The sequence below is a fragment of the Diabrotica undecimpunctata genome, chromosome 1, assembly GCF_040954645.1.
Source record: "Diabrotica undecimpunctata isolate CICGRU chromosome 1, icDiaUnde3, whole genome shotgun sequence".
Lineage (NCBI taxonomy): Eukaryota > Metazoa > Arthropoda > Insecta > Coleoptera > Chrysomelidae > Diabrotica > Diabrotica undecimpunctata.
The window spans coordinates 561,565-576,288 of NC_092803.1; the positions used below are offsets into that span (position 1 = coordinate 561,565).

General features: G+C 31.1%; 1 protein-coding gene across 3 annotated transcripts in view; it reads right to left on the reverse strand.

The window, feature by feature from the left end:
• Positions 1-11,584: 11,584 nt before the first annotated feature.
• The window catches only part of LOC140443133 (kielin/chordin-like protein), a 583,808-nt gene continuing 580,668 nt past the window's right edge, over positions 11,585-14,724 (reverse strand). For 2 of the 3 annotated variants that reach the window (XM_072534223.1, XM_072534230.1), the window contains one exon: positions 11,585-12,146. In XM_072534223.1, the coding sequence (XP_072390324.1) occupies positions 11,971-12,146 (176 nt within the window). In that variant the 3' untranslated portion in view covers positions 11,585-11,970. The remainder of the gene's footprint in view (positions 12,147-14,724) is intronic. The other variant, XM_072534237.1, reaches the window with a different exon arrangement.

Consider the following 14,724-nt stretch of genomic DNA (forward strand, 5'->3'; position numbering starts at 1 on the left):
TATGTCACAAGTTTCAAAAATATTCATTGGCATTCATAGATTCAATAATGCACGAAATGAAAGTAAAAATACTGGAAAAATTCTTCTTTTTTAACTTGAATAGAAAGAAATAAATTGAATAACTAGCGATTTTTGAATACAAAATATGTCGATTATCAAAGAATCTACTAGCTTTTATGAAATTTAATAAATGGTCTTTAAAAACATAATTTTTCCTAAAAAGTCTTAAACAAAAATCTTTTTTCAATTATTCTCCATTTCCACCTACGAGTAAATTACCCAGATAGTGCGGCGATTAATGTTTTCTAAATTGTGTTATTTTAGAATTCTAAAAATTTTCAGGATACTATAGAGGTATTGAGGTTGATTAAAACTAGAATTATATTGAAAATTTTATTTTGCTAAAAGACAAAAACGATAAAAATTTCCAAAACTTAACATCAATAATATTTGTTTTGTCCTTAAATACTGAAACCTAATCATAATTGTTTCGTAAATAATACTTTTTCTATCACATCAATACGATTATAATAATACCGTACAATGGAACAATACAACTAAACTTTAGGCGCATGAATTTTTACAATGTCCGCTAAACGCTATCGTACTCGTAGTAATAATCTTTTATAAATCTACATGTTGCTTATACGTATAACGATATAACTTTATATGAAATTAATGGAAACATTTATTCAGAAAATGGTCAAACTGTCTTTAATCATTTAAAAATTTTAAATAATAGGCAACAAAAAGTCTTGGATGTTTTTAGTGTTCCAACATTCTTTCATTTCATCTTCAGCTTCGTGATTGAATCTTTTACCTGGTGTTCCAGTCTTTTATAGATTAGGTCGTTTATTTCCACTCTTTAATGTTTTTAAACTGACTTAATCTATTGGCATTCATCGTTCCCTCTCCCATTTTCGAGTAATAGTTTTTATTCTAGATTTTTCCATCGGTTTTCTTTCGAAGACTATTGTTTATTTTTATGTTGTAGATGTCTTGTTTAAATATCTGGTGACGATAATCACAGATGAAAACCACATAGAAAAAGAGTTCTCCGCAACGATAGCTATGGGGAATAGAGCATTATATCCCTGTCATCATTATTAAGATCTATGCTGCTAAGAAGAAAATCTAAATTAAGACTCTACAAGTCAATTATTTGCCAATTTGTTACATATGAAAGTGAAACATAGATTCTACATCAGCGGGAAATAAATAACGCTAATATTTAAAAGGAAGGTTCTCAGAATTATAATTGGCCTTTAAAGAGATGAATTGATAGGAGAGTGGAGATGGGGCCGCAATGCAGATTTGCCGACTCTGGATGATATTGAAAACATCGTCCGATATATAAAAGCTAACCTGATAAGATGGGCAGATCATTTAGTAAGATCAGAGGAATACAGAGTGCTAAAGACAGTGTTTTTTGAGAGACCAGACAGTAGAAGATTAGTAGGCCATCTCATAAAAAAATGGAAGAATGATATTGAAGCCGATTTATCCAGAATTTTGGTGTACACCAATTGAAAATGGAAGCACAAATCGTAGAAGATAGAGGGCTAGAGTGGATGCAACGAACACTCACCCCAAGTTGTAAAAAAAGTCAAGAACAAAAAAAAGATGTCTCGTTTATTTTTGCATAATCTCTGGTCTTGTCGCTATCTTCCTCATCTATCCTAAGGATTAGTACAGAATATCATGCTGTGTATTCCCTATCTGTTCAATGGCAATATAGCCGAAATAGAGCATTGGTCTCCTCAAAACTATGTTCCCCGCGCCTCTCTTCGCCAGGTTCTTTCTAGCAAATTTCTTGCTCCCATCTTTTTAATTGCCTTTCTTTTTATCTTGCGAACTGCATTTTATATAGGACCCTTTTCGGCAATCTTTCAGTCTTCATTCTCACAACATTACCAGCCCATCGAAAGTCTCTGAAGTTTAACAACTACTAAGATCGATGTCCCTTTGAACAGTTCGTAGAGTTGATAGTTGTATCTTCTTCATACTTCGTTTTCTAGACCCTGATTGTTGTAGACCCTTAGTTTCGATCTCCAGTGTGTGATTTTGAAGAGGAACATATAATCGAGTGAAAAATAAGCTTTTTTTTACTATTCTTCTTTAAATTTCTGGTCTTTCTGTTCCTCCATCCGTGCTTAATGTAACTTTCTAATATGTGTACAGTTTCAATATCCTGTCCTCTAATTCTACTGTGCGTCTGTTTCCCCAAGCTCTTGCCTGTGTTAGTTTTATTGTCTTCTGAATATATATTTCTAATCTGGTCTATTTTGCCCCTGTTTTTAATTGTGAATATATTTTGTATCGCATTTTCCGTTCTACAAGTTATAATGCTGATGTCATGGGCATATGCTCCAATTCTTCTTCTTCTTCTTCTTCTTTCCGTCTCTTGCCGTCTTTACTACTCTATTTGTTGTCTTTAGCGACAATTTGGCAGTAATGCATATTGATTTATTTGTTAGAAGTTTAGCTCTTCCTATATTCAACTGTCTTATCACATATTCGAGAGTTTGGTTGAATAGTGTCGGTGTCATTTTATATTTTGATAGTTGCTGTTGAGGCCGAGGCTGCATTGAGTCTTAGGCCTGTTTGACATCTATGAATATGTTGTGGACATGTCGTATTATTTCGAGTCATTTGTTTGGTATAGAAGTAAATACTTTGTACGTTATGCACAATATGATTATTTTACGATGATTTTCGCAGTTTAGTTTATAATGTTTTTTATAGATTAAGCCTATAATCCCGGTTTTCCAGTTGGTAGGTATCTTTTCATCATTCCATATCTTATTTATGAGCATATGCATTTATCATACTAAGCGTTCGCTACCTAATTTATATAAAGGCGCGTTTTCACGAGTCGATCTGGATTGAACGATTTAGGTCGATTATGAAATCGAAAGCAAATTAAGTATGTAAACCATAAATCGACTTGGCCGTTCGGCGGAGTGAGTCGATTCGACGGAAGTAGAAAGACTGTCTACTTTTGATGGGCGATTGTCGCCGAATCGATGACGAACGACTGAAATCGAATGTGTAAACATCTCGTCGAACGAAAACACAACGTGCAGAAAGCCGAGTAGAGTACTTCTAACGTGTATGCAGTTGTTGTTTTTAGTGCGATAAGCTGTAATTTTGGGAAAAAATGAGTGAAAATGGTCAGATGCAGACATGGCAAGATTTTTGGATGCTTAATAAAACTATGATGTATTATGGAATCCACAAACTGAGCTTTATGGCAATCTACAAGCGGGGCGAGCAGCATCGAAAGCAATTCTACAACATATCAATAAACCGAATATGTCTGAAAATTACTTGAAAAATAAAATAAAAAATATTACAACAACATACAAATTGCGCAACAAATTAATTGCACACCTACAATAATAATTTCAAGTGATGCCGTTTTATACCACAATTAATTCAACATTTGTCGCCTATCGTGTAAACCTTTTTGCTTTCCACACAGATCGAATTATGGTCGAACGATCCAAATCGTTCAACCTAGATCGCCCCGTGAAAACGCGCCTTAAGCTTAGAAGAGACGTTGTCAATACCTGAAGTCTTGTTATTCTTTGGTACTCGTATTGCTTGTTTTACTTTTACCTTTGTCGGGGGTTCTATATATTTCGGCGTCTCCCTCAATGTGATGCCTTTCTATATGCTCCTCATTTTCTTGACTCCGTAAAAGAGTTTAAAAATAGGTTTTTCATAATGATTTAATTTCTTCTAGATAGCTGGTTATCTGTCCAACTTAATTTCTGCATAGATTTGTTGGGATTTGTATCCTTTCCTTAAATTGTGTATAAACGCTTCTCTTATATCGTTGTTTTGGAGACTTTCCATTTTCTGTATATTACCGTTTTCGTATTTTTTTTCTCTGTTCAGCATATTTTATCAGCCCTCCGTCTTGCATCTTCGTAGGCTGCTCTTATCTCTCTGGTTCTTCTTTCTATATATTTCTTGTGTTCTTGATTTTTTTCCTGTATAGCTTTTCTATATTCGTCATTGAACCATTCTCTTTTTGTTTTTTTTTCTTTTTAACCTACGATCTTTCTTGCTGCGGCAATGACTTTAGTTTTGATTTCTTCCCGATATTCTTCGATGACTACACTGTCCGTATTTGTCAGTATTTGTGTTATTTCTGTCTCACAGTTCTTTTTCATATCTTGTTATCTTAATTTTTGTATATCTAATTGTTCTGTTGTTTGTTCTGCTTGTTTCTCTGAATTCTGCATCTACATTTTATCTGTACTAGGAAATGGTCAAATTCATAGACTCTTCGGCTCATCACATCTTATATGCTTGTTGCGGCCCTTTTGTCTAATAATACATGATGAATTTGATTGGCAGTTGTTCCACCAGGCATAATCCATGTCGCTTTTTGTATATAGCGGTGTGGGAAAAAAGTTAAGCTTATAATTATGCTGTATACTTTTTCATATGGACAATAAAACAAAAAAAGTTCAGTTAATATTACTGTAATGATAATATTGTTAACTTAAGGTTTGGACTGAAAAACAAAACCATTTTTCTAGTACAAAACTTCCTGTAGATAAATTAGACCACTTTCCAAATTTTTGTTAAAAATGATAAAAATAAACATCCATACTGGATATATTAAACAAATAAATATCTTTTACGATTGTACCAATATGTGACATAATTTTTTTTTTAATTTATATATACATTTTTTATTATCCGTTAAAAAATACTTCAAAAATTGATCTATCACTTTGTTGTTTCAGTGACAGATATCTTGTGATGGTTTGGTGACCAAAGTTAATGGTCAGTCATTTAATTTTTTTAATTGTAAGAAATATTTCTATTTTAAATCAATTCTTAACAACCATTTATATTGCTTATTCGCTTGTCTTCTTTTATTGCATTCATTTTATAACATTTTCCGATCAGACCGGTATTAATATCCCCTTCACAGGACATGTTTTGTCTATATAGTTTAATTTTTGTTCAATTGCAAACTGACTTAATCTTTCACCATTTCTATTAGACATTTTATATGACCTGTATTTTTGCTTTGTCGGTTCCTAACATTTTTTACCTTTGCATTTACATCTCCGAAATTATTTTCCAATTTCGGTATTTATAAACTTTTTCAGCGTTTTATAAAATTTGTCCTTTTTTTCTGTGAACTTCTTTGCATGCAAATTATACACATAAATCTCTTTAAAACCTAGTATAAACTTTTTCCATTATTTGTTATTAATTATTAAGCCCACTTCAAAGGTTATATTAGCGTATATATTAATGTTTATTGTTGCAATTTCTCTTCTCTTTTGTCCTGACGGATTTGCGAAGAATTCGCAAAGACTAGTTCAGTGCTGTAATTTTTTTTTATATCGATCTTATTATTTTATATCAATAAATTTATTATTCTACTATGATGCAATTACACAATGTTTGCTTGTTATGGATTGTAAATGGAAAAAAATAAATCATTATAAATGAAAGTAAATATCCAGTATCGATGTAATATATTTGTTTACAAAAACGACAACCTACCTTTCTAGATACCCTACGCTAAGATTTGGTTCCAAATATTATAGCTAATATAAAAATGGCTAATATATAAAATCGCTATCTCCTATACATTATACAATATTTATGATCTTTCACAAAACAAATGTACAAATAATGCTCTAACCGAATTGCAACACTTTTAATTAAGACACACATTGATATATCTTTTGATATGGTACGTAATATTGAGATAGAATTTTATTTTTTACGTTTAATTTGCGTTTAAACAAGTTTACGTTTGTTTTTGTGAAACTCTTTTATTATACGTAATCCAAAAACTTCGACTATCACCTTTAATAGAATCTAATTTTTTTTAGTCTATATTTTTATGTACGAACGACTGGTATTTCAAAAAACGACTCTTTGAGACAAAAATAGTCGGTAACCTCCCATCTATTTACTCTTTGACAATGGAGTCTATTTGTAAGACGATAATTCCATTGGTGAACATCCAAGAGAGCCGGAATCAGAATTAATCTAGATCTGTAGATTCGGGTCTGCTAAAACATCCGTATTTCCCATCACTAGCATATACAACGTTTGGTTGATCGATAACTTCGTGGCCGACTACAGAGATGGCGCTAATCGGGATAACTCTTATTTACCAAGATAATAGCTAGTGTTAAACAACACTAATTGGTTAAAATAACTTAGAACGGACAGAGGAAATAGTGATTTCTCATCAGGATAACGAATATCAACAACTACAATTTTATCGGCTAAAATTTATGAAATTAATTTTAAATCAGCGCCCCATACACCTTTTTAATCTGACACTATTTTTGTCTGTTTAAATTATATTATATTTGTCCACCAAAAGGCCTTTAAACTCCGTTTTTTATTTAATTAATTAAATATAAATAAAGCCCAAAAAGAAAATTTAATTTCCTGTAATCTCCTTTATACCATAAATCACGAAAACATTTTAAAAACCCTTTCGAGCTAAATCACAGTACGTTTTCGGAATAAAGATTCCATCTTCAGTACTACTACAAAGGTATAGATATTTAAAGCCATTAAATACATGTGACAGAACCCTTTAAATGTTATCTAAGTGATATTAGGTAACATTATTGATGATAATTTTATAGGATGTTTAAAATTCAAGCAGATTCATTTCATGGCAACATAAACTTCCACTGAGTTGCTATCCAAAGTCCGATTGGAGAACACGTCGCTGGTTTCGTAAGTTACGTGGGAGTTTACGTTGAAATAAAATGAATCTGCTTAAATCGAAAACTGGTTAACAATTAATCCTGGTAGAACAATTTCCCTGTAGCAGATTGCTGGTTTGTTTGGAAAAGCTTATTTAAGGACCATCAATGGAAATCTCGTTGCATGGTTTTCGAAAATGTGGAATTATGCCATTTGATAGAGATTTGTTTCGTGATCAAGATTTTCCAATGAAAAAAGGGATGAACTAGGAATTTTCAATTGCTAATGATATCGTTGAAATATAATCTGAAATAAGTGTGTTAAACTGGAAGTACTCTGATAAAAATCTTTCGCTGTTGTCTACAATTGTTCATTTATGTTTCTTATGTCGTATCTTATGTTTTTTTATTTAAAGATGTTCACACGGTTTTATTAATTCCTGTGATTCTATCTCAATATCTAGTATATTTATTTTACGTAAGCCCAAACTATTTGTTGTATTTTCTCTTCAGATAGTTTGTGCCAATTTTATTATTGTATATGTTTCTTACAACATCCCTCTTATTTAAAATATCTCAAAATCCTAATTTTTTACAATATTCTAAAACATTGATCACGTTAAAATCACTACTAAACGATAAATGAATCTATTGAATGTAAAATCAGTGGTGCCTTTAAAACAATTTTGAATGTTTGAGGTTTTTATAGTTGTCCACTTTTGATTTTTTTGAACACCGGACTGTAAAAAATTTCAGATAAATATTTGTATAGTTTATTTTTGAAATTAATCGCGAGTGAAAGCATTTTTAACACATTTCAATATCGTTGGTCCATTTCGTATTTTTTATGTACTTTGATGCCCATACATAATTGTTTATTACCCTTGCATGGGGGAGTCAATACCAGAAAAAAAATTATAATAATTTAAATATGCTACTTTTCTTTATTTTCTTCTTGACTTTAGAAGCTTCCATTTAGTTAATTCACTTAACGCTGTAAACGTGGTCTGTCTTAATAATAACGTTTTTGGTCATTATTTGGTCGATTTTCCATTTTGTTGCACTGAAAATTAGTCTATTGTCAACCGTAGCCAATTTACAGTGCCAATCTTTCTCCCTTTTCTACACTATTCTTAGTCTTTACCTGGCCTTCCTTCTATTTTCCACAGGCATTGATAATAGGGAGGGAACAATTTTTTTATTCGTTATTCGTTAAAGCTTCTCAATAACATATTGTTTGAGTGTTTTGTCTAGATGTCTATTCTTAATAGCCCGATCAATGAACACAAATTTTTGCTAAAACCCAAAAAAAAATCAAAAATAAAAATTTGGAAATAGATAGATGAAAGTGTCTATTACTAAATAAAAAAAGTTTACAATTCTAAAGTACTTAAATTTGCAAAAATTTTGCAAAAAGAGTTGACTTCATATTGGGCTGTATTTTATAAAATAATGAAAAAAAAAAATTAGAAAAAAATTATCTATAAAAACTATTGTGACTTTACCTTAACAATTTGTTTAAACATGTTTTTATTGCTTTAGTAGTTTTGAGATATAGCCCTTTTTTAACTCCTACCTGGTTGCGAGCATAAAGTAGGTAATATTTTTTAATCGTTGAAATATTAAGTCAATAATATAAAAAAACGTCAAAGGTTACCTTAATAAATAATTAATAACAAGTAAAAACCGACAAAAACATTGAATTATAAATAATAGAGAAATAGATATATTTTTCAATGATAAATACTATAACACCCAAGTGAGAACAAAGCGATGAGTGCCAATGAGAATGTTGATAAAAACTTACAAAAATTGCTTCAGTCAATATTATTAGAGTAGGTACATCATAAATGGATCTAAAATGGTTATTTCGTTTCATATTTAATTTAAAATGGTTATTAGTGAAATAATTTCATAAATTCTTGCATAGTTAAGCATTTTTCTCACGTTTAACAAATACAACTTCGTCGTCACTTCTTCTTCCTTAGCTTTTCCCTTCTCAGAGGTCATTGTTTCTTACTCTTCGTCGCCTCATTTCTGTCTACAGTATCTTCTTCACTTAAACCTTTCTGGTCCTGTCCCTTCTAGTTTTATCCAACATTCACCGTAACATTTTCATTTCAGCTACCTCCATCTTCTTTTCCTGGATCTTCTTTACAGGCCACACTTTACCGCAGGTCTCATCATACTCTTGTATATCTTTTCTTTCAGCCGTTTCCCGATATTTTAATCACAAAGTACCCTGCTCATTCGGTTTTAGTTAAACCAACCAGCCTGTATTCTGTGAGCAATTTCTCGATCTAGTATCCCATTTTCCGTTATGTAGGAGCAAAGGTATTCTCCTACCCGTTCTAATTTGTCTCTAAGCAATTCTATGTCCTTAATCATTTTTCTTCCTTCCAACTACATATACTTTGTCTTTGACCTGCTAACATTAAGTCTTTCCTCTTTAGTAGCCATTTTCCATCACTCCCACTTCTCCTCCAACATTGTTCTCTTCTACTAACACGATATCATCAGCAAACAGCATTTACCAAGGAGCCTTCTACCTTACTTTCTCTGTCAGTACATCCATAACAAGATTAAATAGGTAGGGACTCAGTGAATAGCCTTGATACAATGCTGTATACAAACCGTCACTGGAAAACTTTCGGTCACTCCGACAAAAGTCCTTACTTTGGTGTACACTCCCTTATACATATCCTTCACGAGTCTTATTTAGCCTACTTCTTACGAACTGTGTCTTACGCCTTTCCAATATCTATAAACATCAAATGCAGCTCTCTTTTCTTTTCGCCGCATTTCTCTATCAAATGTCTCAAAGCAAACAAGGCATCCGTTGTCATTCTTTCTAAAATAAACCCAAACTGTTTTTCTACTATCGATGTCTCTCTCCTTAACCTTCGCTCTACAGTTCTCTTCCAAATTTTTATTTTGTCAGACATTAACTTGATCCCACTATAGTTCCTACAGTCCTGAATACTTTTTATGTTTCACAACTTTGTTTTCACTGTCACATTCTAAATCTTTTTCATATATAAAAAAATAAATGTTGTTAACTGTTTCAGTTTTAGCACTTACTGTACACAATTATCTTCTAAAGGACAGTAGTACAAAAATTAAATATAAAAAAAATTACAAAACTTGTCACGCAACAAGAATGACAGCATGGGCTCTTTCAATTTTTCAGGTTATGTGTGTGTGCCGCCTAGTAAGCGCAAGGTATACCACATTTCGCGATTTTTTACCTGTTTTTAGCTGTCTCTTCATTTTTTACATTTCTAATAGGCATGTGAGATAATATTTAAAATAAACAAAAATATTAAATTACCCTTTTTAACTCCACATGTAATAAGCAAAATTAACTATTGTATCTATCAGAATACGAATATTAGTTATTATATCAATTTTATTTTTAAATCTGATATAGTGGGTTTGAACACCATTTCCGGACTGGAATCAAAAACAAAAGTATGTAATTTTAATTTTATGTAAGTAATTTGTAAATTAAACTATATATTTATTATTTGCTAAATTCTCTTACTACTATTATTATACCAATATTTCCATAAAACACGCTTTCAGGATTCTCGTTTTATCGGTGTTGTAAACAAAAACTGTCGACTTAATGTATCATGCCTACAAATTACTCATATAACGATTATTGGTGCTAAATAACTTGTTTTCGGCTGTACTGATAACAATGACCAATACGAAGGTTTGTAGACAGTGATAGTAAAACAAAACCTCCTTCTTTGCAGGAAACTAATTAAAATATTAATACCTTTTAGTGGGTGGATCAAATAAACTCATTTGTAGTACCGCCTATATTATTCAATTTGAATTAGTGTGTTTTAAGTTTTGAGAAACACGACCAGTTTTTGAACTTTATAGTATTTGAACTTTAATTAAAAAATATTATAGTTACCAAAAAGTAAAAAGTAATTAAGACAGAGAACATTTTCAGTTACTTACCATAACATTTTTATTGCTTTTTATATTATTTCAACAAAGATATTATTGATTGAATTTCGAAAAGTACCCTTACAAGTAATATGAAAAAATTTAATTATTGTTTATTGTATAAACATTATAGAACGTAAATCCAAAAAGAACTTTAATTCAAATGATTGTATACATTTTTATGACGAAAAATATTGGTTACTCTCAAAAATTATAAGTATTTTTCTTGAAACATATATTTATTTATTTTTTAACATTTTTCTAAATTCAATAATTGCTAATTTGCTATGAAAATTCACTCATATTGAAATTGAGGTTTTTTCATACATTTTATGTCATTTTCGTAAATTTTTATGTTTGACAATTGCTTTACATTATTGATTAAATAGTTAATTCAAAAATGTGTCATTTTTATTCGCGCCCGCATTCAATAGATAACCCAAATAAGCAGACACAAAAGGGGCTATATCTCAGAAACTACTGAAGCTATAAAGATATTCTTTAGACAAATTTTTAGACAAAGGTTAAAGTAATTTTTCATTATTTTACGAAATACAGCCCAATATATGAAAAGTCAACCCTTTTTACAAAATGGAAGCACTGTAAGATTGTAAATTTTTTTTTATTTAAGAATAGACACTTTTATCTACCTGTTCCTAAATTTCATCATTGATTTATTTTTTTTTCTCGTAAAAATCTTTTAAATACTATTTATAGAATATTTTATATAGTCTGATGCTTTCTGGTCTCTACACATTCCATAAACTTTTAAACTTATCTGAAATCCTTCAAAACATACGTGTTTATGTAGAAATAACGAGGAAGGTAATAAAGCAGATAAAAATGAAAGAAAAAATACCTAACAATTATATTAAAACATATTAAACATAAAATTAATTATAAAAAATAAGAATACTTTGGTTATAACTAAAATTAACATATTCATACTAGATGATATTTTAGCAAAGATGTTTTAAAATCTATTTTGGGTATCGGAATAGACAAGACAGACTTGTATTATTTTGTTAACAATTGTTTTCTGTCGTGATTTAATTTCTTTTATAGTAGTTTATTGTGCATTTTCGATAACTACACAATATACCCATCTTATATATTTTTTGTTACCTCATTTCAATGTCAACGGAGTCAAATCTTATTTTATTCTTCGTTTATATGTTTATAAACAAAACTCCTGTAGCTCCATAGCCCATATAATGTATTTTTAAAATCATACCCCTTTTTCTTTTAAAAATAATAAAATTATCATCTAGTAAGATTAGAAAAGAGACACATCGCCTTAAAATATATCAGGAGCCGGTTGTCTGGCACCGGCCATGTGGTAATCGTTCATGTCGTCCTCGACAGGAGTGCATTGGTGTGGAGAGCAAGTGACCTTTGCTCCTTGGCCGCAGATACACTCCAAGCAATTTCCGGTGTCGTGGGGTAGTTTATCGCCTATTTGGTATTCCCTTCCTGAAACAAAGTTTCAGAATTCTTAAGATAATAATCGAATGAAAATATTAAATAATAAATAAAACACCATACCGATTGATATCGTCATAAACATATGTGGATGTAGATTTTCTTGCATTATTAAAAATTTATAGGAAGAAAATAACAAAATACAAATCTTTGTCTTTTTATAAAGAAAGCAGTGAGGTTTGAGGTGTTAAATTGTACGCTAGAGTTGACGTTTACTTTGTAACACATGTTAATGTAACGGTTACGTCATACGTTCTGACAGTTACTGCTTTCGTCTTAACGACTAAAAACTCACGGATTACGTCTTACTGCCTATTTTACGGCTTATGGCTTACATTCTATGATTTACGTCAAATGTTGTATTATGCTTTTCTAAATTTCTATTTGGAGAATTTCTATAGAGATATTTTCTTCACCTCCGCCTGGAAGAGTTGTTATTTGGATTAAGTAGTTCATCAGCTGTCACTGCTGTCTCTAAGCCCAGATAGAAGAGGAGGGTAGCAGAGTTAAGTTAGCAGTTTGATATAGATAACAAAATAATAAAATGCTCAAAGAACCGGTGAAAATCCTCGAATTAGGACGAAAAACACGATTTTACCAACAAAGGCGAGAAAAAGGATTGCGAACTGGAAAAACGAAAGATATAATGAGCTACTAGGAAAATATAAAACCTTAATAACAGAAGATCACGAAATACACAATGAGTTGAACAAATATTAAATACATATCTGCGCCCTGCAGAAAACAAAGTGGAAAGATAAAGGACAAACGATGATGGGAGAATATTTATTAATGTATGGGTTCCAAAACAAGAGAGAGCAAAGGAACGAGTAGCAGTAATAATCAAAATAAAATACGTATAAATATCAAATAAAGGATTGCCTGTATATGTCCCAAAAAATATTTTTGGTGAATTTGGAAGATTAAAAAAAAAAAATAGCAAAATATTGCAAACTAAAAATCTGTAAAGAAGCTATGATGATCTTGTATCAAAATACTTATATTACTGTGGAATTTTAATGCCAGAATAGGAAACGAAGTAGTAACTGGAATAAAACAAAGGTTTAACGAGCGAATCATCTATGATAATGAAGAAAGGATGGTGGACTTCTGCACAACAAACGAACTAAGAATACCCAATAAGTGATTTGACCATAAAAATCAATATAAACATAAAACACGTTATTCGAAATTACTATAGGACAAAGATCAATGACGGATCATGTGATAACAGAAAACATAAACAGATAGTGCATGTGAGGAGCCTGACGTCACAAAATGTTAGAAGCTTTGGTACATGATGAAATTATATTCAATGAAAGATGGAAAGAGGAGATTAAACGAACGAGGACAGAAGAAATAATAAAAATTGAAAATTTGACACAAAGATTAGGACAAACAAGAACAGCAATCCGACAACTTAACTCAGTATGGTGGGATAGACACCTAAATATGAAGACAAAAACGCAGATTTATAAAACATTAGTGCGAAGTATTATGACATATTGGGCTGAAAATTGGATCATAAACAAGAAAAACAGCAGTAAGATAGTAGCAACAGAGATGGAATGCCTGCGAAGATGCTGCAGAGTAACAAGAATGGATAGGAGAAGTAATGACGAAATAAAGCAAAGAACATCAATAGAAACAGACATACTAACATATATAGAACAAAAAAGACTAAAGTGGTATGGACATGTAAGAAGAACTAGCGACAGCAGATGGATAAAGAGAATAACCGAATGGAGCCCCATAGGAAGGAGGAAAAGAGGACGACCGACCCCGAAAATCCTGGAGGAACGAAGTAGACGACGCCATGAGTAAGAGAGGACTCAACGATGGAGAATGGAACAACAGAGAGAGATGGAAACGGTTGAGCGAGGGAAGGCAGTGAATACTGTAGAATCCCTAAATATATATATATATATATATATATATATATATATATATATATATATATATGAAAATTTGAGGTAAATATTGGAAAATATCGAAGATGAAAGTAACCTAGGCACGAGCTGGCGAAAACTTAAAAAAATGTATTCTGGAGGCTCTCCGAGAAGCCCTTGGAATGAGAAAATACACAAAAATAAAACTAACTAACTAACTAACTAACATATAGAAAGAATGTCTAACAAAACATAACAGATCAAGAGCAAGAGACAGATTGACAATCAGAAGAACAATAGGCCGCCCGAAGAAAAGGTGGTTCGACATCATTAGTTAAGGCTAAAATCCGAAGTAAAACAAATGTTTTTATAAAGGCCTTACAAATATACAAAATATTTTTGTAGCGGTTATCTTCTAGGAATGTTGCAATAAAAACATAATATTCCGCTACAAAAAAATTAACATGTGAATTTTACAAATAATAAAAATTCCGAATAAGATAACAATACAATACATGAAAGAATTAAAATGATTGAAAACAAATTTAACATTTCAACAACATTCAAAACAAAAAACACATTGAGATCTATTTTATCTAAAACTAAATCTAACATCGAACGAGAAAGAACAAAGAATTGTATTTATAAAATTCTTTGTGAATGCGATTATTTTTATTTAG